The 26,749-nt window shown below is 54.2% G+C and overlaps 1 protein-coding gene and 1 long non-coding RNA gene across 3 annotated transcripts in view; one reads left to right on the plus strand and one right to left on the minus strand.

Moving 5' to 3' along the window:
- Tmem132e (transmembrane protein 132E) overlaps positions 1-15,808 on the minus strand; it is a 53,689-nt gene extending 37,881 nt beyond the window's left edge. Inside the window, exon 1 of one of the 2 annotated variants that reach the window (XM_087191491.1) lies at positions 14,320-15,808. In XM_087191491.1, the coding sequence (XP_087047617.1) occupies positions 14,320-14,386 (67 nt within the window). In that variant the 5' untranslated portion in view covers positions 14,387-15,808. The remainder of the gene's footprint in view (positions 1-14,319) is intronic. The other variant, XM_013067739.3, reaches the window with a different exon arrangement.
- A 143-nt stretch (positions 15,809-15,951) lies between these two features.
- Positions 15,952-25,265, plus strand: LOC110346894 (uncharacterized). The gene is made up of 3 exons (XR_002391186.2): positions 15,952-16,815; positions 17,077-17,231; positions 17,591-25,265. It is a non-coding gene; the product is annotated as an uncharacterized LOC110346894 (long non-coding RNA).
- Positions 25,266-26,749: the final 1,484 nt, after the last annotated feature.

Raw genomic sequence — 26,749 nt, forward strand, 5'->3', positions numbered from 1 at the left:
GAGGGCTGCAGGGCTCTGGTCCCCACACAGGGCCTTTGAGACCAGAGACAACGACAAGGAGCCAAGGAAATGGGTGGAGCAGGGGGCATATACTGGGTGGTGTGCTGACACATGAGGGAAGGCAGCTCTAGGGAGTGGATAAGTCAGCCACTCCATGCCTTGGTGTCCCTTTTTGTGTCCGGAGCACCTACCCGAGCAAAGTTGACGGCACTGGACCAAGCAGAATGGCTATGGCATTAAGGGCTGGAGGAGAGGCCTGGGGACCTAGCACCCCAGAGACAGGTGGTTAGGGCCCACAGAGGAAGGGAAGCCAGGCTCTAGAGCTGGTGTCCCACGCTGCTGCTTGCTTTCTCTGTTGCCTGGACAGTTACTTCTGCTCTCTGAGCTTCAGTTTGCTCATCTAGATAAGGAAATGGGGATCATGGTTACCCGTTTCATGGGTGAGGCTTGTATGTGTGCACTGTTAAAGTGCCAAGGCTCCATACTCCTTGGTCATAGTGGGGAAAGGTGAGGGTTTCAGAGCCAGAACCTGACCTTCAAATACTCCTTCTGCCCACTTCCCAGGCAGGCAGATGGAAGGGGAAAGTTCTCTTTAAGACTGGACAAGCACATAGTTAGCCTTCACTGGACTGAGATCAGAGGTCTGAACCTAATGTCAGGGGAGCACAGATCGTGTGTGTGTGTGTGTGTGTGTGTGTGTGTGTGTGTGTGTGTATGTGTGTTTTCACATGTGCATAATGTGAAAGGGACAGGCTGAGGACTGTATTGTAGAAAGGGGAGCAGAGGGAACACTAGTCACACATTTAGCAAAGCTATCCGCATAGTTCAGGTCTCGTGCTATTTGTGATGTGATTATTGGAGATGGAATCTGGTTACTCCTTGTAAACACTAAGCCTGCTGAGACCTGTCTCCCAGATATGGCCCTGGGGAAGCAGGAGGTGGGGGGAGCACACTTGCGACCAAGCAGCTTCCGCCAGGGATTCTTTACCATGCTGTGCCTACATCCAGCACCAGCACTTGGAATGTGACCGGTCTGGGAGTCAGGCACGTGGGTCTCAGCCCTGACTTTGTAACTCTTGACTGCTCTACGAATGTGGCCAATCCTTTCCCTCTCTGGTCCGTAGCCTTCTCACCTTTAAAAGAGGGATGATTCCAGGTGAGAGGAGACTGAAGCTCCCTTCTAGCTCTCCTGCTGCAAATTTCTTTGACTTTAGGGATCTCGCCTCACTGAGTAGCCCCTCTGTGCTACAGTCCTGAGTGGACTACAGAGTGCAGATGGTTTGCAGGGTGTTTCCTTGGCACTGATGGGGTCCCAACTCCATGCAAGGTACCTGGCCAGGAGGCTCAGGCCAGTCTTTCCTCCCACAGGCTAGTCCTGATGATGTGGGTAGCAACAGTGTCTCCTACTTGCTACTATTTAATAGTATCTCTTGTGGACTAAACATCCAGGACACACAGTAGCTCAATGAGCCCATCAGCTCACAATCTAGGATACAGGCAATGTTGGTGATTAGCCCACTTCACAGATAAGCAGACTGATGCTTAGTGAGCAGAGGTAACTTCCTTGGGATGTCAGAGCTGAGGTCCCTGACTCCTCGGCTCCTCTCTTTCCAGCACACTGTAGTAGCCAGGTAGGAAGGCTCTCAGCAAAATGGTCACCTATGTTGCTGCTGGAGTTAAACCTGCCAGTTCATGTAGATTTTCACGGTGATTACCAGAAAATGACAGGAAGCCACACCTGTCCTCTCCCAAAGTCCAGGTGACTCCAGGTGTTCTCTGGCACCTCTGCCACCCTGGGATAGGTTACTTTACATAGCACTGAACTCATGTGCATCTTTGCCCCAGATCAGCTAGTCACTGTGTCTCCCCTACCCCTTACCTGGTGTTTGCCATGGTGTCTGGTGTACAGGAAGCATTCAAAGGCACACGCTGACAAACAACAGCTCCCTTTTATTGACCACATACTATAAGCCAGGCACGGCTCCACGCCCTTTACTTGCATTAACTCATTTATTCATGATAATAACTCCATGTAGATTGTTACATCCTGGAGTCTTGGTTAAGTGTGGAAACTGAGTCACAGACAGGGTTAGTAATTTCCCCAACATCACATAGCTAGGATATGGCAGACAAATGTGTTGAGTGAATGAAGGAATATATTTTCCACGTCAGGTCCCTGTCACCCATGTAGCTACTAATCTGTCCTCCTAGTGGCTCTTTGATGGCGAGGGAGAAAGGATGGAAGGAGCCACCTCTGAAATGGATTCCTCATCTCACAGGTATGTGCTGAGCCTCTCCATGCTGATCCTTGGTCTAGGAGTCGGGGGTGTCAGTCTCTGAACAAGCAGACCCGTGAGCATGTAGTATGTCGCATGAAGCAAAACAGCAGAGTGAGGGGATAGAGGAGGCTGAAGAGGGCCACTCTGGTGAGAAGCATTTGAGGGAGACCGGAAAGAGGTAGAAGAGATGAAAACGACAGGCCAAGGGGTGGCAAGGCCAGGTATCCAAGGGTCCTTGCCTGGCACCTTAGGAACAGGAAAGAAGCCAGTGTGACCAGAACTGAGCAGGTCAGAGAGGCGATGCTGGGAAAAGGGACAACCTCAGTGGCCTTGTGAGCCTCTGTAAAGACTTTGGCTTCCACTCCCGGTGAGGTAGAGGCTTCTGAGCAGAAGGGTGATGTGATCTCACTTGGGTTTACAGGATTTCCTGGCAGGGGAGGACAGTGGTCTCCGGGCCCTGGGCACAGCTGCTTGGATACAGTGGGAGTGGTGATGGCCAACAGGAATCACGCCAGGGCTGGGACAGCTCTGAGCGGGGCAGGGGACTTCCAAGAAGCACTGCAGGAAGGAGTGCGAGCCTAGTTCATAGTGCCCACACCCTGACCCAAGGGCCCGAGAGACAGCCCCTGGGGAATCTCGGGGGGCCCTCAGGCTGCATCCAACCTGGCGCGCTGGCTGCCCACCATGTGTAGCTCCTAGGCCACTGAGTCGGGGTCAGCTTGGACTGAGCTGTGCTGTGCTAAGCAGGAAATGCACACAGGCAGTTTGAAGATTCAGTACAGAAGAAAGAAAACAAGAACTCAAAATATCTCATTCATAACGTTTCATACGGATTACACATTGAAATGACGGTCTTCTGGGTATCTTGGTGAAAACACACTATTTAAATTAATTTCATCTGTTGCTCTTTGCTCTTACTCATGTGATAACCAGAAAAATGTACATCAGACACAGAGCTCCTATTGTAATTCTACAGGATAGTGCTGATCCAGCACAGCAGCCTGAATTTCAAAGACAAGGCTACCACCAAACCCCACTGGGAGGCAGGGCTCATCTCCCACCTACAGTGGGTTGGAAGAATAGGCAGCAAGAGGCCAATAGCAGAAGCAGGGGAAGAATATGGCAGGAGAATGGGGTTGGGGGTCTCTGGGTTGGAGGTAACTAAGGGCTCCCTGATATCTAGGACACTATCAAGAATCAATAGTTACTGCCAGGTGTGGTGGTACACAGCTGTAATCCCAGCACTCTGGAAGGCTGAAGCAGGAAAATCTCAGTTCAAACCTCCTTGCCCAGAGAACTTAGTGACTTAGGTAAGACCCTGTCTCAAAATAAAAATTAAAAAGAGCTGGGGATGCAGCTCTGCGGGAAGGCCTTGGGTTTGATCCCCTGCACTGCAAAAAACAAAACAAAACAAAACAAACACCAAAAAAGAATCAGGGGTTATAGTAACTGCTTCCTGAGGGCAGCCTAGACCAGGCAGGGGGCACAGCCATATTACTCAACCTCAGTACCCCTGCAGGATGAGTAGGGTTTTTTTCCTATTATTGGCAGGAGAGGAAACTGAGGCTGGGGAGTGGCATGCCTATGGTCACCTGCTAAGAGTAAAGGAGGCAGCTCTGGGAAGGATCCTAGGGACAGAGTGCAGGATGAGGGAGCCCCAGGCTTCATGTCAGAAACTCCCTGTGGCCCCAGCCCTGACATCTGGCCATGGCACCAGCTGCCTGCCCTGTAGCTTGTAGATAGCTCTGTGCCCACCCTGGGGGTGCTAGGGAAGGGTTGCAAACTTTGGGAAGCAGTGGCTTATCATGTTGGGAGGGCAGCTGCAGCCGGGGAAGGCCTCCTCCACCTTGGTGGGCTGCAGAAGCGCTGGGAATGTGGGGCGATGCCTGCAGTCCATCTTCTGGAGAAAGGGCAGAGAGGCAGGAATAGGGGTCAGCAGCTGGCCACCACTGTTTCAAACACCAGCAGCATGTTGCTAGGAGGCACCAAGGGATGAAAAAAAAAGACCCCAAACAAAACAAAATGAAAAACCCAACCTCCAGAAAACAGCTCTCCGGGAAGCCTTTGGCACTGTGTAAACGTGCTTCCCAGCAGGCAGCAGCCTGCTCTAGGCAAGAAAGGGAGGAAACACACTGGTGTTTACTGAGCCCCTGCAGCAGGCGCAAGGTTTGTTCTGGGAGCTTCCACGGGGGACCACCCTGAGAGGTGACACTGTCCCTCCCCTGCTGCAGATGAGGACACTGGGGCTCAGAGAGGTGGTCAGGCAGGTCCTCTGCTTCTGGCCTCACAACTGTGGTAGGGGATGCAGGGACTGGAAGATGCCAGTGTGATTCAGCGTGATCACTATTCTCTGACTCCTGAGGCCTTCCTGGACTCATGATGACAAGACCCCGGGGGGATCTGTCCCCTTGGTGTCCTGACTGACAGCTGGGTGTGGAATGAGGAGGGAGGCTGGGCCTGCATTAAAAAGAGCAAGGGGATGGTCCTGCCTCTCTGAGCCCTTTTACAGGGCTATTTTCTCCATGCCCCCACACCGGATGGTAAAGACACTTCTGTACTGCCAGGGGGTCAGAAACGGCTAGGAGTGACAGGCAAGTCCCTTCCACTCTCCATGCCTGGCTGCTAAAATCATACTGGCAGTTCCACGTACTGAGACTCCCTGCCACAGTCTCTGACCTTCCACCTGCCATCCACCTTACAGAGGTGGAAGCCAGGACCCAGGCAAGTGGCAGCGCTGGCACTCACACTCTGGCTCTAAAACTGGGCTCTTTGCCAGGTGGTAGTACCTTGGATGCCTACTCGTGGTCCTTTCGCATTCCATGACCCCTGTTCCCTAATCAGCTGCAGCAACAATCTGCAAATTGCTCCCGACTTCGTAACTAAGAATCCTGCTCTGATCATGTCATGCTTTTCCTCCATAACTCTCAGTGGGTCTCTAGCACTCCATGGAGCACAGATCACAATTCTGAGAGGCCTTAAGAAATCATCCAGGTAAAGGACGCACCCAGAATTCAGCGTCAGGTCCCGTACTCTTCATAGGCAGCCTGCCCCCTGCCCCTCAGCCCAGACTCTGAGCAGTAGAAGGCCCGAAATCGATTTTGCCCTGAGTTTCTGTCTGTCTCAGGGTATCAGACACACAGGAGAGGCTGAGTGGCTGCCTTCAGAAGCAGGCTCTAGAAGCCGGCCAAGGTCTCCTGCTGCGACACTCCAGGAAGCCTCCAGGATCCCTCCAGCAGTTACAGGATTCCTTTCTCTCCTTCCATAACACTCTGTCTTCCTTAGTGCCTGTGACTCTGAATTTAATCTCAGTCTGTGCAGAGACGGCTCATCTCCCTAGGACACTGCATCAGAAGCCCCTCATGGGACAGACATTCGTATTCCTTCATCTTCACACTGAACACAGTGCCTGGCACATGCAATAAAATTAACAGCAACTAGATTGACAGCTGTCGTTTTTACATGTTTGCTATATGCTAGGCATGACTCTAAATATTTGACATGTAACTCACTGAATCATGACAATGGCTCTATAAGTGCAGTATTCTGGTAATCATTTGAAAATGAAGAAAGTGAAACAGAGCGGTTAAATAACTTGCCCCAAGTCACACCGGAAATGATAAAGCCAGGCAGTTTGATTTTAGAGGTAAGTGCAGGGGAAAAGGTGAGGGTAGAGAAGGAAAGCTATGAACATCAAGGCCATGCTGAAACATAACAGGGTCTACTGCTGGCTGCAGAGGGATGATCCCAGTGGCCAGCATGGTGTGGCACATAGTAGGTGCTCATTAATATGCAACTACGACGATAACTAGATAATACAACTGCTGCTCAGGCACACACATGGGTACAGTTAGTGGGGGCTGAAGGTGGAGAAGGGCAGGGACCTGCTAGTGACCTGGCAGGGACCCCATGGGCACTCAGACCTCCTAGCTGGGTCAGCCCCACTGCTTCTCAGCCCACCCCTTCCTTCAGCCCAGCCTCCTGTCCCCAGTTTTTCAGACTTCTCATGCATGGGCTGGCTGCTGGCAGTTTTTTCTCCTGCCGAGAACAGCCACAGAAAATTGAGATCATTTCTCTGCTATGATGGCAGCTGAGAAAATGGCACTTTTTCCTATTTCCAATTCACGAGTTCCTTCCTATTTGACAAAGGCCCCCTGAGCCTGTCTGTCCCCAGGAGTGCCGGGACAGAGTGGGCCAAGGGTCACCCTCTGGCAGGCCATCTCCTTGGCCAAGAGATGTGGCCTGTAGTGGTCATGCGATGGGCAATGGCCAGTGGTGGCAGAAGAAGCTACCAACTAAGACACTTGCACGCATAAAACAGGGACAGGTGGAGAGGTCAAAGCAGCAAGTTGCTGCAGGGAACTCAGGGACTCCAAGCAATTGGTGCTCTGCAGGCCCTGAGCACCGGGCCCCAGACCTCCTGACTGTCACCCCCTCTAATCAGGGTGGTATAAAATCAGGCCAGACATGTGCGTGTGATCCCCACTGTCCCTTGGGAGATTTTATATATTTAGTTTAAAAAATTAGAAATGGTGAAAGAAATGGAAAGTTGCTTAGCATCCTAAATGCCCTGCAGAGATGGCAGCAGGCATTTGGCCTCCAAGGGGCTGTCTCCTATTTCACTCAGCCTGACGTTCATGGTCTCCCCCTAGCTAATGGCACCCTCCCATCCCCTCCAGGTGCCCCAGGCCTCCTTTCTGCTCCGTGAGTGGCCAAGCCTGTGCCCCTGGATTCTGACTCTGGCTGCACCCTCTGCCCCCCCAGAGGCTGTCACTTCCATGTGCAGATAAGGGGCCAGGTTGTTTCTCTCCTCCTCCAATCTGTGCTTGATGACATTCTGTCAAATGAGCCTTTCTTTAATGTTGTAATCCCTCCTCAACACACCCACACCCCTTAGAATTTCCACTTCCCCTCAGCATTCTTTTTGCTCCCTAACATATATAATTTACTTAATAAATGTATCATTAACTGACCTTTGCCAAAACAGAGGCTCTGTGAGCACAGGGATGTTTTGTTACGTCCAGATTGTGACCAAACACCTAGAATGGTGCCTGCCCCTATACCGTGAGCACCCACTGAATACTCACTGAGTGAAAGGGTGTCTATGCACAAGGGTTCATGCATTGCTTCATTTGGCCAATCATCAAATTATGGCAGGCAGGTCTGGGAGCACTGGGAGCACAGTGGCCGGGACACAGTCACCACCACCCCAGTCCCTGTGAGTGCACAGCCAGAAGGGAAGCCAGGCCATACACAATTCAAAACATGGCAAATGTGAATGAGTTGGAGGGGATGGCAGGTCCTCATTTATCTGAGGATGGAAGCAGTGGTGGACGTGCTCCAGCTTGAAGGCTGCTTAGTTGATGAGTGGGAGAGTATTCTGAGCAGAGGGAACAGCATGCATGAAGGTTCTGCCGTGGAAAAGAGCCTGCAACAAGCCAGGAGAGCAAAGGGCAGAGGGTTCAAGGTGAGACTGGAGGGTGCCAGATGGGGTAGTCCTGGCTCAGGTGTATGGGCCCCTCTGTGTCTGTCTGCTGCATCTCCACTTAGTCCCTGTTCACAGGGACAGAGAGGTATGGCAATGAGACCTCTGTGTGCAGTCAGGACAACTGACTCTGAGAGCCAGCATGGCCATGACTCCGGTGGGCCTCAGCTCTGCCTTCTGTGACATGGGGATCACAATGCTGCCTTCATGTGGCCACCACTGTGAGAACCAAATGGGACCACGGATCTAACTGCAAAGAGCTGTTAGGACTCTGGAGCGTGGCAGTGCGCCACCGTGACCAAGTGGCTGTGCACAGGGCACCTGCACTCCTAGCTCTCTCCAACACCTTTCTCCTGTCGCCACAAGTCTGCTGCTTCAGGGAGCCAAGCTGGCAAAAATACACTTGCTTCTGGGCTGGAGCCAGCCCCAACTGCCCTGGGGGCAGAAGGGCTGCCAGGTGGGTCCTGGCAATGACCACAATGTGGCAATGACCACACTGAGGTGGTCATCTACATCACAGTCAGACCCACCCATGCAAGGGGACACAGGCCATCGGAGATAGTGGAGCTGTGCCTCTCTTATCAGATTGGGGCCTCTCTGAAGATTCGACTCAGTCATACTGGGTGCTTCTGAGGGCAGGAACCAGTTCGCTTCCTCCTCCTCCTCCTTTAGAAAAACAGAGGCTTCAGAGGGACTGTTTAAAGGACACCTCTAGGGCTGGATCCTTGGGGAGGGCTTAATGTTAAGGGCCGAGGTGTTGCGGATACCTGTTCTCTCTCTGGGCCAGGGGCCTGCCCTGTGTGGACAGTGTCCTTCAGGCGTGGGATTCTTAGGGGATGCCTCTGAGAACCTAGACCATTTTAAAAGGCAGCTGCTGGGGATTTAGCTCAGTGGTGCTGTGCCTGCCTGGGAAGCGCAAGGTCCTGAGCTCAATGCCTGGTACGGGGGCGGCGGGGGGGGGGGCAGCCATCCATCTATCCATCTTGATGAGCTTGGTCACATCAGTCCTAAGCAGGATCATGAGACATGGGCCCAGGGAAACAGAGTCAAGCTGAAAAAGTTCACCAGCAAGCTCACATTCTGCCTTCTGGCCCAGTTTGAACGGAACACATAAAGTCATTCAAGTGAAGAGAGTAGTAACCAGATGCCCGTCTTCATAGGCTAAAAATGGTGTGGATGAGAATGCAGCAGGAAGGACACAAGCTTGATAAAGAGGAGAACTTTCCAAAGGCAAATAATTATCTTGATAATTTAGGCAAAAAGAGATTTTCTTCAATTATCTTTCCTATCCTTTTTTTGCACTGAATTATTCATTCTTGCATTCATTCATTCGTGCAGCCAGCACTGAATTATCTAGGTAATTGCTCCATTTTCCATTTCATCCTGCTGGGTTGTCTTCCAGCCAGCAGGGCCAGGGGTGAAGGTGTGGGTGGTGAGGGGTGGCAGGGAGGCAGCAGGAGCTGAAAAGGCCCAAAAAGACAGTGGAAAAGAGGTAACGACTTCTAGGGTCTCAGCCTGAGGGTGCCGGGACAGCTCTCAGGGACTTGTCCTTGTCACTACACTGGCCTCCCCCAGGCAGCCCATCTGTCCTCCAGGGGCTGGTGCGTGGCCAGACAAGTCTGGGTGCCCCATGATCCTTGTCCCACCCTTGGGGACCGCTGGAGATGGCAGAGCCAGCTGAATTGATAATAAAGAGGCCCACTTTTCTTTGCGTTTAAAAAGACAGAGAAGGAAAATAGGAAAAGACATTTATTTTTCTTAAAAAAAATACATGCACACACTGGTTCATTAATTTCTTATTAAAATTCTGTGTGAGCACAAGCAGGGAAGGGGTAAGGAAGACTCCGGGGAAGGGATGGGGAGGAGAACAGATCCACTTGTTAGCATCTACTGAGGCTGGGGGAGGGGAGCAAGGCAGCAGTGAAGGAAGGAAGAGGCTTCTCCATCACCATCACAGAGGTGGATGGAGCTGGGACAGCACATCCCCTTTCCTCTGACAGAGGAGGAACACAAGGCCAGGGAGGAGGTGAAATTCCTGGGGGTATGCAGCAAACTGGGGTTTGAACCCAGATGTCCTGCATTCTGAGGGCTGTGATTCCAAACTGCTTCGGATGTCACAAATCTGTGGCCTTGCCTCTCCTAGCAAATGAGCTTGGAGCTCTTGACAAGACGCTGGAAATGAGGCCTGGAGCTGTCTGCCAGTATTTCTTTTGTAGTGCTTTGTAGTGTATTAACAAGCCTACTACTGGTTGGTTATCTAGACTGCTAAGACCAGGGGCTAACCCAAGGCTAGAAGGATCTCTGCAGGAGGCGCAGTCAGAGGGGTGGTGGAGGTAGAACCTGCCTAGTGACCCTGGGCAGGCTGCCACTCCAGGAACAACCCTAGGTTCTGGGGCTAGTCCTGATTCCAGAACTAACCTTCAGACTGACCTTGGCCAGTCCCTTCCTCTGTCTGTCCACTTCCTCATCCACACAAAGCTTACATTGGGTGGTTTTGTGATCTTTTGTAGTGTTGTGGACATTGTGACATATAGGGCCACAAAGTGAGACCCTCCAGGGAAAAAGGCCAGGCCCTGGCAGCGGGAGGTGGTACCTTGCAGGGCCTCAGTTTCTGTGGCAGCACTGTACTCACACCCTACAGGTTCCAGACAGTGCCTCGCCTCCCGCTGCCCAGCACCTAGCCATCGTCAGAATGGACTCCAATAAAGCTCATTTCCTACCACCAAGTTTATAACACATCCCCACCTACTGGTCTTAAACATTAACAAAGCTGTGTGGTGGCATACGGCTGCATGTGGCCAGACAGAAGATGATGTGGGAGGAGGAAGACAGGCACAGTCCCGGCAGCAAAGGTACCGAGGCCGGGTGCATACCTGGTTCCCTGCGTTTACAAAGGGGCCCAGGCTGGGCTCCTCAGTGGGGTGGGGAGGATGGACACAGTATGAAGGAGAAATTCTGGGGGACAGGCTGGAGATCATGCACTCAGAGCATCGTGGGACACTACATTCATATGCTGGGCAACCGTGTCTTAACATGTCAACTGAGACCATGTGTCTTGCATGAGCCACTCAAGGGGCGTGGCACGGCTCTGCTCCTCCCTCTTGCTCTCTTCTGGTGCCTCTGCCTGTCTCCTCCCATCCCTCCGGGCCCCACAACCCAGGGCTCTCCCCATTGCCCCATCCATTCCTGCTGAGACCTATATGGGTGAAGCACTGAAGAATGAGGCAAGAACAGCAGACATGGCTCTTGCCCTAAAAGCAAGTCTGAGCAGATCTGGAGGGTGGCACAGGCAAGCATGCCTGCCCACGCCCTGCCCACGTGAGCATGCCAGCCTGGGAGCTGTGCCTGGAAGGTAGCACCGGAGAGTGTTCAAGTCCTTGTGTGGGGGTGGAAGGCCCACTAGAGAGCCGGGTAGAAGCTAGGAAGACTCCATGGAGGTGGTGAGGATTGAGACCAGCTTAAAGGGCTGGGCAAGGATTTCTGGAGGGGGATGTGTTACAGATGGAGGGGCTGGCATGTGTCAAAGCAAAAAGGCAGGAGAGTAAGAAGAGGGGTGACTCAAGTGGCACATAGAGGATGTATAGAGGGAAGTACTGTGGATGGGAAAATGCAGATTAGGACAAAATTGTAAAGGACCTTAGATGCCAGGGCAAAGACTGTGTCCTTGGTCCCACAAACAGTAGGGAGCCAGGAAAAGCTACTGAGTAAGGGAGCCGACCTAATCAACTCTCCAACAGATTCAACTACCACCCTGCTCCCTTCAACTCCCGTTCAAAGTGAAAGTGGAGGAGACTCTCCCGAAAGACAGACAACAGCCATTGCAGATGTTCTCGACAGAGCCCCAAGACTGGGAGCAATGCCGGGGATGCCTAGACAATACCACACTGCAGCTCTACAGGCTGAGCGGGGCCCTGAAAGGGAGAGGGCTCTATTCACATGTGGCCTCTGCCCAGCAGTTCTGGCAGAAAGGGAGGAAGAATGGGCCAGAGGCCATACTGCCTGTGAAGCTGGGGGATAGGAGGCAGGCAGCCCAAGGTCACCCTGCCCAACAGCGCCAGAGTCAGAGAGAAACCCAGGCTACTTGGTCTCCCGTCTGGCTGTGTGGTCAGAATCCTGTGGTCTCAGCAGCCTGCCAGGCATGGAAAATTGCAGTTGACCCCCACTCCCAGCATCTTGGAATAGCCCAGAATACCCATCAAGAGTTGGCCTGACATGAGATTAAGGCCCTGTACCTTATCCTAACAGAGAGAGAAGTGGCAGAAAGCCCTGGAGGACGATGGTCCAGGGCCCATGAGTTTTGTTTTGTGCTGTTTCTCGATGGGGGATCTATTTCTGTCTTTCTGGCCTTACCCACTGAGGGGGGCGGGGTCCCCAAGTTTTAAGCATCTGCTGGTATCCTTCCCTAAGGAAGAGGACAGTGAGGCATGGGATGAAAAAGACTTCAGGTCTCTGCAGAGCTTGGAAAGGGAGCCAGAAAGGGGGGGCGGGAATGCCTGCCTGCTCAGTGAGGTTCCAGCCCCACTTCCTTGAGGACCTTCTTGTAGTGGGACCCGGAGCCCATGCATGCTGGCACTGTGCTGGCACTGGCTGTATGGACAGACAGAAGTGTAAGCCCATGGCTCTGCCCTAGTGCCCCAAGACTACCTGGCACAGAAAGCACTGGTGCCTCAGGAAAAAAAGGCAGTGCTCACATACACAGGGAGCCGTAGGCAGGACACAAAGGCCACTGGAACTGGGACTTAGGAAGCAGACAGGGCTCCGAAGGGGATGAAGGGACAAGATCCCTTAATGTCAGGCTGAGGGATCATCAGGGCAGTGGGGACCTAATGACAGAGTTTGAGCAGCCCAGTGGCCATGGCTGGGTTTAGGGACCAAGAACTCAGGCAGCAAAATGCAAGAGGGGTGACAACCACGCTGAGATCCAGGCCTGAGACCTCTGACTTCCTCCTGCTGGACACTCTTCTCCTTGCCTCCCCAGCTCGTGGCAAACCAGCCCCTGCAGCTCCAGGGTGCACACACAGCCCCCTTACCCCCATTCTCAGGCTTGCACCCTGCTGGAGATCTCTGGCTCCTGCTGCACTCCCAGCGCCCCCACCCTGTCCCCTGCTGGGGTTCTGTCCAGCCCATCGCTCCCTGAAAGAACTGAGGTTAGCCATCTCTGGTAAACTGAGCATAACAGCTCCGCTGGGGTCACCCCAGCTTCCGCAGGGAAGATCAACCCACCCATAGAAGGAGGTCAGCTTGCTTCCATCTCCCTCCTAGCCCCAGGTCCATACTATTCTAGAGTCCATTCTTTATCTTATTCTTTCAACCTTGATAGAGCTCCCTGCTTCCTGGCTGGGCGAGTTAGACCCTGGTTAGAGACCTCCAGCTCTCCTGACACCTTGGGCAGGCTCCTAGGGACCGGCCTATCTGGGGAAAAGCTGAGCACCACGCATAGAGGTGTCTTCCACCACGGCAGAGCTTATTGCCTTCTCCACGGAGGCCCTCTATGTCCTGTCCGCGGCTCACCCATCAGCGTGGGGCCATCGAAGCACCCCTCACCCCATATCGATTGGAGAAATGTGTCCCAGGTCTGCTGCTGACACTCTGGGAGGGAACAGAGGTCTGAGCTTCTTCCTCCTCTTCCCAGCAGCTCTGGCCCTCCCCCTCGGTCGGCGCCCCTTGCCTCCTGGAGCGTCTCCAGCTTGCAGAAGGCTCGTTGCAGCCTCCTCGCGTCTGGTCTGTGTTCCCACTGGGGGAGGGGGTTGGTGCTGCTCAGAGACCTTCTGTCCCCCACCCGTACCATCGCTGTCCCACTGCCAACTCTCGCCAACCCGCGCCCCTCCCTCTCCCACCCCTTTACCGCTGAGCCCCGGGCGAGGCTGGGGAGCAGAAGCAACAGATTGCAGACCGCGAGAGCGTGGAGCCCGCTCCCTCCGCGCGCCGCCCGAGGCCCGGCCCGCGCCCGCTGCCCAGACCCCCGCCCTCGGGCTCGCTAAGCCGGCCATTTAGATGCAGCTCACAGGACCGCGGGCGGCGGGCGGCGGGCGGCGGGCGGCGGGCGGGCAGCCGCGGCTCCCGGCCACTGTCATTCCACTTCCCTTCCCGAGGATCGACGCAGGAAGCCAGACAGCGGGCGACGCGGCCCCGCACTGGCCTGCGTGCCAGGGCCGGGAGGACGCGATACCAACAGCCCCCCGCCCAGAGGCCAGCTGCAAGTGACACGGCGGGTGGGGCGTCCCGGGCGCGATCTAGCAGATCTCCCTAGATTTCTGTGGGCAGACACGCCCCCACATTCTGGGGTTTGGACCCTTCTTTCCAACCCCAGAAGATTGGAACGACCTCCTCCCCCCACCCTGTTCTGGGGCCCGGCTCGTTCCCCTCGGCGGGCTCCAGCCTCAGCTCCCACTGGAGGGCTCAAGGGCCCGGGTAACCGGAGCCGCAGGGAGAGCTGGGAGCCCGCGGCAGAGTCCAGAAGGGGTAGGGATGGGGGTTCTCTTTTCTGCGGTCCTCCCTGTGCCCCCTCCAGGGGCGCCCACCGCATCTTCACCCCGGAGTCTGCGCCGCGACACTTACCGTGGGCGAGCAGCGCCGAGAGGCAGAGCAGAGCGGCGCCACCGCGGCCCGACATCTCTGGGGCCATGGTGAGGTGGCGCGGGAGGGGTCCGAGGGGGCAACAGTCGACGATTTGGCTCCAGGCTAGGCTTGGTCACATCCAGCTCGGCGTGGCCGTGGCGCCCAGCTGTCTCGGCAGAAGCTTCGGGGCCCAGGGAGCGCAATTCGGGGACACTTCGTGGGGAGGGGGCGTCCCGGGCGCCGCGGGCTACACCCTCAGAGCTGGTGGGGGCGCAGCTCCGGGCGGGAGGAGCCTCCACCTCCCTGGGCTGGTGCCCCCTGCAGGAGCTCTGAGGCGAGGGGGGAGCTGCACGTGCGGTCCCCAGGCCCAGTGGCCGCTGGCGTCCCGGGAGCTGCCTAAAGCTAAGTGCGGGATCGTCTGGCTCCGCGGCCCAGCTCGAATCCGAACTCGCTCAGGGGTGCAGGTTTCCAACTCAAACCCTAATTTCTGTGGTTTCGGCGGTAACCCCACACAGAGAGCGCAGCTTTCCTTCTCCAAGAGCCCTGCAGCAGCCCCGACATAAAAATCCCAGGTCAGGTGCAAATGAATGATTTCTTTCGCAAAGACAGAGAAATTCCAGGCAACTTTAATCCATCCGGAGAAGGAAAAGTTTCCGTGCAGTGCTGAGAAGGGAGAGGCGGGTCGCCACCACCTTAGGCGACGCCCGGTTGGAAAGCTCGAGGTGGGCGTCCAGATGTCTGTCCCCTCGAAGAGCTCGCTCTTGGACTCCAGCGCGCTCCCTCGTCTCTATCAGGGCCCGCGCTCAGCACAGGCCGGCTCCGCGCAGCCTGGCCCGGCAGCAGCTCCGCGGCTGGCGCGAGGGTGGCGAGGCGGGAACCGGTTGCCCCATGGAGACAGGGGTTGGAGAAATGAGGGAGCGGGAAATCCAGCTACTACGCCCCGACCCGGGCCCGTCCTGCTCGAAGCGTGGACTCCAGCCTCCAACCCATCAACGCTGCAGGACGGCGAGGGGCTCGGCCAGCGACAGCTCCGGAGCCCCCCTCTCTTCTCTCAGGTCTCGCCTTCTCAGCAGGGGGGCACGCTGCCCAGCCTCACTCCTCGCCTTCCCTGGGGGGACCTGCACAAACCTTGAACTTTTCCGGGGTTCAGCGTCTCCGACGCCTCCTCCTCCCTGCGCCCCCGCCCTGCCCCTGGACGCCGGCTCCTCCACCGGCTCGGTGGGTGCGGCCAGGCATCTGCTCTTGCTCTCTCGGAGTCAGTTTGGGCCAGCGGATCGCAGGGCCAGTCCGGGCTGCGGGTGGCGAGAGGCGGGCGAGCAGCCCGGGGCCACGGCACCCAGCACCTGCGCAGCCCCCGGCTGGGGAGGCTGCAGCTGGTGCCTACCGGGCCGAGTGGAGAGGAGATGCCGGTAGGGGGGCCGGCTCCCCATGAACGTGTGTGGGGGTAGAAAAATCGAGGAGCAAAAAGGAAGAGGAGGCGTGGCGGGGGGGGGCACAGTTGCACGAAGCAGTCGCCGCCGCCGCCGCCGCCTCCTCGGCGCTCGCGCCGGCTGCTCCGCCGTAAATGACTCGAGAGAGACACACACTCGCGTTCGCAGCCTTCCTCTCGGGTCCAGGATTCAGCGCCCACCAGGGCAGGAGCGGGCGCCGAGCTTGGCGCGCTCGTCCCCCTCCCCTCCCCGATTCCCCGTGGTCACGTGGCCCCAGAGCGCGCAGCCCACGGCTCGCGCGCCACGGAGACTCCCCCCGCCTCCAGCTCCCCCTAGTCTGTCCACGTGTCCATTCCGCATTCCCGGCCTGGGGGCGCGCGCGGCTCCTTAACGAGACTCGGGCAGGGGCCGACCTCGCGATTCAGTTCTCCTCTGTTTTACGTTTTATTTTTCCTTCCTAATGCAAGCTAGCGCTGGGATCCAGTGGGGCTTGTGGCCGCTGCGTTTCTCCCGGGTAGATGCCACTGCAGTCTCCGATGTTCCCTTTCAAAGGATGCAAGCTCCCCGCCGGCGCCGGAGGTGTTCTGCAGCCGTTCTGCCAGAGGCTCGGGTAGGGGGCACCCCACCCCCACCCCCAGAGTCTGCTTGGGGCTTTCCAGGGACCCAGAGTGGGAATCAGCCTAGCTGGTGCGCCTAGCTCCTCTCAGGTCCCGCCGTGTGGGAGCTCTCTGGTTCTGCGTCTTCCTGCGGTGCACGGAGGAGCGGAGGAGAGGAAGGCACAGCCTGGGGCAGACCCAGCCGGCCAGCCGTAGAGGGGTCGGAGAGGACGGGATGCCTGCCTACAGGTTGCTTTGCAAGGCTTTGCTTGGGGTGGGGGTGGGGGTGTGTGTGAAAGGCCCTTCTTGCACATTCACCCAGGCACCTGCTGACAAGGGAGAGGGGGCGGCTGGGGTGTCGGTTCGTTCCCATCACCAGGCCTCTTCCCTTACAATACAACCCAGATCAGACCGGACAAGTCAACTGTCTATCAGTCTTTGGATCCATGGCGGTGATTTTACAGCATCAGGTATCATGCCTCAATTCCCAGAGGTCTGGTTTGCGCCCAGCTCTACACTTGGAAGCACGAGTCTTCAATACTGTTGGACGTAACCCATCTTGGGAGGGGACATGGGTCTTTAGGCTCACCCCTCCACACTTACCCATGCAGCCAGATTGACAGTGGGACCAGGTAGCCATGAGTGATGCTGGACCCGTGCTCAACCCTCAGGCCCTGTCTGCCTGACTCCCTCCTAGCCCCCTTGCCACTGTGAGTTTCCCTTTCCTCCAGAGAAATGGCATCTTGTTTATGGAAAACGGACTTGGATCGCTCTTAAGATCCCCCCTCCACCCTGGCTGCTGGCTGTGTCCCTGCTTCAGCTTGGCACTGGGACCCAGGAGACTGCTCTCGCCCCTCCCCAACCCCACATCTGCCTGGAACCGGAGGTGTGGCCTGAGGAAACTGGCTGGGCTTTTGCAGGTCTTGGGGATAGGAGGTGCTGGAGTAGTCAGAGATGATTCTCATTAGGCCTGTAATGCCTGGTGGCAATTAATGTCACCCAAGGGCTTATTACCCATCCCACTGAGAGGCAAACCAGCAATCAGGCTGTGTGTGGGAGAAGGGGAAAGGAGCAACCTCCTGAGGCAGGGAGGGCTCTAGAAGGGGGCAGGAATTGGGGAGTGGTCCTTTTATCCCTGCCCACTTGCCTCATTGGAAGAGACCCAAAACTGAGGTTGGTCGGAAAGAAGGTAGAAAGCAAGGTTGTTTCTTCAGTGATACTGACCAAAGATGTTCATCTTCACAGTACTTCAAAGCTGCCCAGGAGCCTGAAGGTCCTCGGCTTCAGCCCGTTCCCCTGGCCATCTCTGAAAACTGGCAGGGTCTTCTCTGGTTAGGTCGTCCAGTGACTCAGACACGGGCTTCTCTCTGCCCTGACTTCATTTCTCTTCCTTCCTCCCTTCCTTTTATACCAGCACTGAGTATCTCCAGCATCACAGGCATTATTGGCCCAACAGTGAGCAAGAGAGAAGTACCCCTTGCCTCATGAATTCCCACTCTAGAGGAGAAGGCAGAACACAGAGCTTCTACCCAGAGATGGCTATGACTCCTGGTGTTGCATGCTTTTGCTCATCTTAAGAAGACCTGTGTCAGGAAGGGCAAGGGAACCGTGATTTCTGCCCTGCTCTTCCTGTACCTGCCGTGTGGACCTGCCCTTCATGGACTGGGGCCCCCTGCTGGGTCAGTGTCTGATCACCCTCTGATCCTCCAAGTGCCAGATTTTCCACCTCCCTGATGCCAACAGCTCTCCTGAGGAGTAAATACCCAAACAACCCCAACTCCAGGGCCTGTAACCCTTGGCAGTACACATTCCAGGGACCAGGGAGAATGCATTTGGCATGCGGAAAACACAGCCACGCAGTATTCCAGTCCCAGTATACCTCTGCCTTTCCTACCACGCAGTGGGCTGCCCTTAACCTCACCCCTGAGTCCTAGGCAAGGGGAGGACAGTGAAGCAATGTCAGGTAGAGCCAAGGCTGGAGAGAAGAGCTGGCCTGTGTGCATGTTTCTGTCCCAGTGAGCACATGACCAACTCAAGGTGGTATTATCTCCTCTCCAGGTGGGGGCTGTGTGTCTTTTTGGGTAAAGGGTTGGCAATGGAGCTGTCTCAGTTTCCAGCTCCTAGGTGATGTTTGGAGCAGCCTTAGCCTCCTGCCAAATAGAATGGCAGTGAGTGAGTGCTATATCAGGCCCCAGTGACACTTGGATGCACACCAAGAACCCACATAGAAACAAGCACCCCTTTCTCCCTGACCAGCCCAGGGGACACCTGCCCTTTAGTATGTCCCTGGTTTTTAGGAAGCCTGCCAGCAGCAGAAGACAGGTGTCATGAAGAGGACATTCCTGGGATCGCCCCAGATTCCTAGTCTGTCTAGGAAATCCAGGAGGGCTCTAGATTTCCTAAGCTAGCCTTCTCACTTTACAGCCACAAAAAATTTGAGGCCTGTTAATTCAGTCATTTTATTAAATACTGTGAATTTTTATTGAGCTCTAATTATGTGTGAAGTGTAGTGTGAGGTACTAGAATGCACAGGTTGAACGAGACAGATGAGACCCAGATGGCAGAAGCTCAAGAGCTTCCACAAAGCCATATTGAGAACCTAGTAACACTAATAGCTAACATTAATGAGTATTTTTCTGTGCCAGGCACTGTGCTAGGCATTTTGCATACATTATTGGGATCCTCACCACAACCCTGTTAGTAGGTATTGTAATTATCACCATTTCTGATTGAGAAAATGGAAACTCAGACAAGGTAGGTTTCTTGCTTAGGGTCAGCTAGAAAGTAGCAGCACCGTAACTCAGAATAACATATATGTGATTCCAGAGCTCAGTTATGTAACCCACTTAAGCACTTCTACCATGATATGTAAAGGCTCAGGATTACGTAGATGACAACACTACCATCTCTTGCTGGACATGATTCTGGGCTCTGGGCATAAACGGCCCATTCAACCTAGGGAAGGTGGTGCAGCACAGGAGGCCAGCACAGGTCTCCAGCAGCAGGGAGCCTCTGAGACCACACGGTAGTGTTCTCCCCTGCGGCTCTCTCTTGAGGGACTCAGTCTCTTACCTCCTCTTCCCCAGCACCCAGATGCATACCTATATGTGGTTAGATCCATGTCCAGTTTACATGGCTGTGTACACCCATGGCTGTCATAACCATTACCAGCCTCTGGCCCACAGCTGGATCTCTGTGTCTCCCTCTACAGGTTAAACTCCCAGCTCAGATTCCAGGACCCTACTTTATCCACAAGTAAGGAGAATGTCAGTGGAAGGCCAGCTTGTGGATTTCCCAGGTAGAGACCTGGCTCTAGTTCCTGTAAGGCAAGGTGACTGGACTAGTCTGGGCAGGCTGCCATAACAGCCCACCACAGACTGGGTGACTTAAACAATGAGAGTTTACTTCCCACAGTTCTGGAGGCTGAAAGTCCACGATCAAGGTGTCAGCAGGGCTGATTTCCCCAAGGCCTCTTTCCTTGGCTGCCAGGTGGTTGCCCTCCTGCTGTGTGTTCGCAGAGTCATTTCTCTGAGCTCATGAATTCCTGGTGTCTCTTCCTCTTTTCATAAGGACACCAGTTGTAATGGATTAGGGTCCCATGCTGTTGGCCCCATCTCAATGCAATGACCTCTTTAAAGACATTATTTCAAATATGCTTAACATGCTGAGTTACTTACTGAATATTGGGACTTCAACATATCAATTTTACGGGGACATAATTTAGCACATAACAGTGACTATAATTTACCATCCAAAACTGGGATTTTTTTTGAGAGTAGAAAGGGCTGCTGTTCATAATTACCTTGGAACAGCTGCCTTAAGTGAGTACACTGGAACATACGGCCACCTGAAATTCATATCCTGTCACTCACTCTGCAGCCCTACTTTAAACCACCTCATCTATCTCAAGACCTGAGCACATTACCTTCTGCTGCTCAGTTTCTCTCTGCATCCTGAGCACCTAGTCACCACTGCACAGTTTGTCCCCTGCCCTCATCCCCACCAGGTTCTCAGAGATGGCAGAGGCAGGAGGGCAGACCCGTGGGGCTGTGTTGCATGGTAGCCATGAGTGCTGTCCAGAGGAAAACATGAGGCCAGGGGCTTCTGGTCAGCCTAGATCACGGAAGTGGCAGGACAGGGAAGGCTTCCTGGAGGAGGTGATTTCTGAGCTACACTGAAGGAGGGACAAGTGTAGGCCTGGGACGTGACAAGAAGAGGGAGTGGAGACTAGGCAGAGTTGCTTTCCATAAGAGGGCTGGGTGTGCCAGGTACTATGGATGTGTCCTCCTAGCTGGGGCCCTGAGAGCTGGGGTGGAGCTAGAGAAGGAGGCTAGAGAGGCCAGCAGGCCACTGTCCCCTGAACAGAGTCCCCCCCGCCAGGTCTATGCCTGTGATGACATGCACACTGGGGTTACTGCACTTATTCATGCAGAGCTTCACATGCAAGAGCCAAAGACACTAGGAAGCTTATAAAGCATCTTGCCAGTCATGCATATACAACACATGTCCATGTGTACACACACACACACACACACACACACACACACACACACACACACACACACACACACACACCCTGACTGAAAAATGAGTTCCCTCTGAACTACGTGGTTAGAGATCTTTTTGCTTTCTTTTCCCTAGAATCTCCGCCTTTGGTTCCCCTTCAGACAGCACACTCCTGGTCCTTCCGGCCTTGTGCCCATGTCCTCTGACTCTAGCTCTCTCCTCTTCCCTCCTCCTTCTGGCACACATGGACAGTAAGCTGGGACCACCCCGGGCTCCCAGCCAAGGGAGGATTTGGACTCTGGCCATACAGGCTGGACGCCACTCTTCCATTTTCCTCCCCACCCCCATGCCTCCCTTAATTCCAGGACAAAGCACTGCCCAAGGCAGAGTGGGGGTGGGGTGGGGAGACTATTTCTGCCCCAGCCTGGCAGTAGCTTAGTGGCAGTAAACTTCATATTACTGTAACTTGCTCCATTTGGCTGCCAAGTGCAGGGGTAAGAAGAAGAAGGGCTGGGGCTTGCTGCCAAGACCCTCCTGAAATAGGGCCTGGGACCCCACAGAGCTGTGGTACCTCTCTGCCTGGGTCTTGGGGTTGGCATCACCCAGAATTCCTGCATTGAGTGGACAGGGACAGTCTGGGCTGATGGGAAAGCTGAGGGAGGAATCAGGCACAGTGAGGACTGGGAGGAGGCCGGGCCTGCTGAAGAGAAGCCCTCTCACTGCAGACTGTATGTCTAGACAGCCATTAGAGGCCATCCAGGCAATGCACGAACAATGGACACTTTGCTGCCTTTCACACAAAGGCTCATTTTGGAACTAGAGTCAAAACCCAATTTCTCCTTCCTGCTCCTCTAAGATGGAATTCTTGCTTCAGGTTCCCTCTTCACCTTGCAAATGTAATTTGCAGATTCCTATGTCTTATTCTTGCTGTAAAACCATCTGTGTCTCCCCACTCCCTATGGGACTGATTCTAGATGCCTGGATTTGCTTTTAGGGCTTAACACACCCCGTTCCAGCCCACCCGTCCTTTGTCCTTTGAGCCACTCTCCTTCTGTGAGCTGCGACTTTCTCTGCCGAGGGGTGCCCTTTTGCTATGCAGGAAGACCTGTTCCTCCCTCTCCAACTCTTCGTGGAGGTTTTTCTGCGAAGCCTGGTTCACTACCTCAGATGGTATTCATCACTGTCCGCCTCATGGTTAGAATTCACCCCAGCGCTGTCTTTGTTTCCTCTACTCACTTATAAAATCCTTCAGGATGAAGACTGTGTTTTGTTCATCTCTAAATCTTCCACAATGTTGAACACAGTTCCATTCATGGAGTAGTTTCCTAAATGTTTACTGTGCCAGTGAATGGATGGATGGATGGATGAATGATCAAATGAATGGAAAAGGAAGCAGTAATTTGGATGCCTCTTTCCTGAACTCTGGGTATTTTCTATCCATCAGCCTTTGAAACTTCACTATAATTGGAAGTGGCGTGGAAATATCATCTCCATTTAGAGAAGAGGAAGCTGAGGTTCAGAGAAGCAAAGTAACTTGCTCAAGGTTACACAGCTACAAAGTGGCTGAGCTGAGATTCCATCCAAGACTGTCGGCTCCAAAAGCCTGTAGTCAGTTCACCCGCGAAGAGTGCGTCCCATTACACCTTCTGCAGCTGGTCGTTCTATGGCTTCTCATTCACACTGAAACTCCATCAGCAGAAGATGGTCACCTGCAGTAGGGTTTCCTCACTCGAGGCCTCACCTCTCCTCAGGCCAAGGGAAGCAATAAGTGTCCTGGGCTGGCAGAACAGAGAAGAGGCACCAGCTTTGGTCCCATGGGACCCCTGTTTCTACCTCTTACCACTTGTCTCTCAGGTGGTTGCTGGGGCCTGGCTAGTGGGTGCTTCTGAACCCACACCCTGGAGCCAGACTGCTTTCTGCCTGGTGCTCTGCGCCTGCTTGCTTATTCTCCTCTCAGACACAGACCCCAAAGGCTTTGATTTCTTTCCCTGCAGCGTCACTGGGGTGTCTTACTCTGTCCTGGACAGGCCCCGAGACACTCTGGACCTCCCATGTAAGGCAGAAAGCAAAATTGGGCAGGGAAAAGAGCTCCAAGGCAAGCCAAATCAAAGGGACTTTTGTGGTGACAAATGCTTAATAATAACTTTACAAATTCAGTTGAATTACTATGAATAACAACCCTCTTTTTTCTTTTCTCCTTTTTTCCTTTTTTTTTTTTTTGTATGGATACCGCTCCCATCTCCCAGAGCGCGTGCAGCTACAACCCTGAAATCCACCCAAAAGAATCATTACTGGGAAAACAAACTAAAAATAACCCCAGGGAAGCAGTGCCAGCTCAGAAGCAGCTCCTGGGAGGTGGGGGCTTCCGAGGCAGTATTGCTCTTGCCCCTGGGGTAACAGAGGCCAATTAAAAAATCTGGTGTGGCTGTGGGAATGCCCGGCCCTCTATCATCAGGCCATTGCCAGTCCGGGCTCCAGGGCATTGCCAGTGCCCTTCCTGGACATCTGGACCCTGTGCCATTTTCTGGGGGCTTAAGGCGGGGTGTGGCAGGTTAGGCCCCACTCCTGACCCCAGTGGTTGCTTTGTTTACTACCCCTTTTCTTCTTGAGGACCAGAGAAGCTATCTCCCTGCTTCTTCCTGTGAGTGGGCCTGACCTAGAGTCTGCCCCCCTTCGCGAAGGGCTCCATGCACCAGATGCTCTCCTTGGCTTTTCTTTCTCCTCAAGGCAAGTCCTATTTTCCAGGTACAGAAAGAAGCTCAAAGAGGGGGAGTCACTGGTTTGAGGACAAACAGGAATAAAAGCACGTGGTTGGATTTGGACTCAGGTCCTGTTAGTTCCTAGGGTTTCTCTAGGAAGCACTGTGTGGAGGGGCTCAGCTTCCCCAGGCCCTGCATGGTATGGGTACAGGAGGCAGAAGTCAAGATGTCTCTGTGCTCAAGGAGGGGCTGAATGTTATCTGTGTCTCTCAGCTCTGGTACTCCACAAGAGAGGGCTATGTCTCCCCATCAGACAGGCCGTCCCCAAGGATGGGACTCTCTACTCAGTCTGGGACATGGCTAGCCAAAGCTGTCTCCCCCAGCAGTCCCAAGGCTGCCTCATGGAAGGCTGCATCCTCACCCACCAGGCAAGGTCCCCTTCACCCCACTTGGGGCTGTCACCCTCATCTGACCAAGTGCCAGTGGCCCTTGTCTCCATTCCCTTCATTTTCCACCCGAGTTCTCGAGTTTCTGGCTGGCAAGTGACAGCTGACGAATGGGAAGGCAGCGGGGTAAACACAGGACTCCCCTTGGCAGGAGCCAAGGCCGCCTGTCTCCTCCTGCAGAGATGGATGCTTGTCCCGGGAAGCCTGACTGCGCTGCTTCCCCAGAGCGCTTCGGCTCCCTATGATTGAAATGTGTCCCCGTGGCACTAAGGCCGGCTCCAGGGATGGGTGGCTGCTAGTGCCCCTGCCCGGCCTGCAGGCTGCGTCAGACTGGGGAAGATAGATGACGTTATTCCAAGCCAAGATGATGCAACCAAGGTCAGAGTGAAGTGTTTAATTGGAATGTCAGGGGCCAGGCCTGGCTTTGGTGGGAGTGATTGATTCCCGAGAGGTAGCAGTCAAAGTCACACCACGGCAGGGGAGGAGCCATGGGGGAGTCTGTAAGTGACCTTGAGGGTTGGGGACCAGGGTGGTCAGAGATTTCCAGGACCTGCCTAATTTTACAGTGAGAACACCCAACAGGGTTCCATATCTGCTAGGCTATATGCCTTCTGCAAAGGGAAACCGAGGCACAACAGATGGGAGGCATTACTGGGATGAGGATGCTCCATATGTCTGTGTTCAGTTCACTCTAATATGCTATTTCTGGCTCCTCTTCCCTTCTGATTCCCTGGATTCCTCCCTGGGCTAAGCAGGGGGCAGTGGGGACAGGAGCATTGGTCCTGTGGCATAAAGAGAGCACTGCTGCCTGTGGCTTCACAGTCCTGCTCCAGCCCACTGAGGACTGGCAGGGTTTTGGCAAAATTTAGGAGCCACTGACCTCCCTCTCTGCATGGAGAGAAACTCTTCTCATAGGCTCCAGAGACTAACATGTCATGCCTGTGTGAGGAAAACCAAGGCTGAGAGCTGGACTTGCTGTCATCCACGAGTAACCTTCTTATATGTCGCAGTGGTCCTGTCCCAGGAGCCGAGGAAAAACCGAGTGTGGTAGCAGGCAGGACTCTGTCCACCTCACCCCTCATCCTCAAAAGTTTACCATAGAATGGTGCTGAACAGGGGAGGCCACAGCATAGAGACAGGAGGGGTTGCTGGGTACAAGCAGCTGAGGAGTGTGCAAACCCTCCTTGCCTGGGACAGGGCTATGTCAGGGGAAAGGACAGCCTGGGAGGTGGCCAGGGAAGGAGTGGGAGGCTGCAGGAGGAAGATGACCTGTATGGGCTCAGCATGGAATGGCACCTGCAGGGAGGGGCACATGGGGGAAGGCGGGGAGTCTGGAGCCTGGACCCGAGGGCTTGGAGGGTCACAAAGGGGACAGAGGCCTGAGTGAGGATGTGGGAATTCCTAGATGCGAGGTGGAGAGGGCCTGCTGTCTCCAAAGCTCACTGTATCACATCTCAGTTCTAGAAGGATGGATCCAAGGCATTACCTTTTTGTCATCATGAACACAGTCGCCATCGTCAGCAACATCACTATTGTCATCATCACCAATGTCACTATCATTACCACTGTCCCAGTTATTAATGCCTTCACTGCTATTATCACTGTCACAATTATCATCCTCCTCACCCTTGTTCCCAACATCACCATTATCACCATCATCACCATCACTGCCATCATTATCATCTTCAGAGGGGTCATCATGGTCACCAGTCATCAGACCTCAGCCTGCCCTCCATCCCTGCACAGTGCTTTACAATGATCCCAAAGCATCTCCACACCCTTTCTCAAATAAGACATTAACCAGAGGCTTGTGAAGCAGGTGGGCTTGCTCCAGGTGTCTCCGTTCACAGGAGAGGAGCAGAGTTCAGAGATGGTAAGATATGCCCGAGGTTAAAGAGCATGTGTACAGACAGGCTGTCCCCAGAACTGAGCTCTCACCTGCTGGGTAGAGCTCTCCCTCCTCTACCTCACTGCAGTAGTCACCAGTGCCCTCCTTATCCTGCTCCTCTTCCTCCATCTGCATCAGAGCTGCGTCACAGCTTGCAAGGAAGAGAAAAGTTTCAGCCATCAGAGTACAAGATTAGATGTAAGCGTGTGGGTAAGTCCCGGTCCTTGTTGGGCCCCAATGTCCTCACTTGTAGGTTTGGGCCTGATGACGTCTAAAGGCCCTCTCTATTCTGCTGGTCTGTGATGGTGCCATCAAAAAGAGTCATAGAAATGAAGAGAGACAGAAAGACACAGACATAGACACATGGAGATCCAAAGAGACCTGGGAAGGCCCAGACAAAAGACTCATTATGGTCCAGGAAGATACAGAGACAAATAGTGACAGAGCTGGAAACAGAGAGCAGCAAAGTGACAGAGTACATGTCAGAGAAGAGATTTAAGAGGCAAAAGGCCCAGAGAGGAAAAAGAAGTCTGACCAGGGGAAAGAGGTTACTGCTCTGCATGGTGGTCTCCAGGCCCCCACCCTGGTTTCCAGAGAGAGAGAGAGAGAGAGAGAGAGAGAGAACCCACTGAAAACAGACTACTGAGCAGCATGGAAGCATTTCTGAAGAGCTTTGGCTGCAGCGGCAGCTTCTGTGTGTTCCTGTGTGCTTGGACTGTGGGCTGCAGAATGGTTCTGTTCAGACTCCAGGTGGGACATTAGGTCCCCTATCAGAATTCCTGTCTGGCCCTTATGGCAGCATGGTTGCTGATTTGGCTGCCTCTGTCTTTGGTGCAGAAAATCCAGAAAAATAAGATGTGGAGGA

Source organism: Heterocephalus glaber, unplaced genomic scaffold, assembly GCF_053883595.1.
Source record: "Heterocephalus glaber isolate CG9 unplaced genomic scaffold, H.glaber_assembly_v1.0 deba00001564, whole genome shotgun sequence".
Classification (NCBI taxonomy): Eukaryota; Metazoa; Chordata; class Mammalia; order Rodentia; family Bathyergidae; genus Heterocephalus; species Heterocephalus glaber.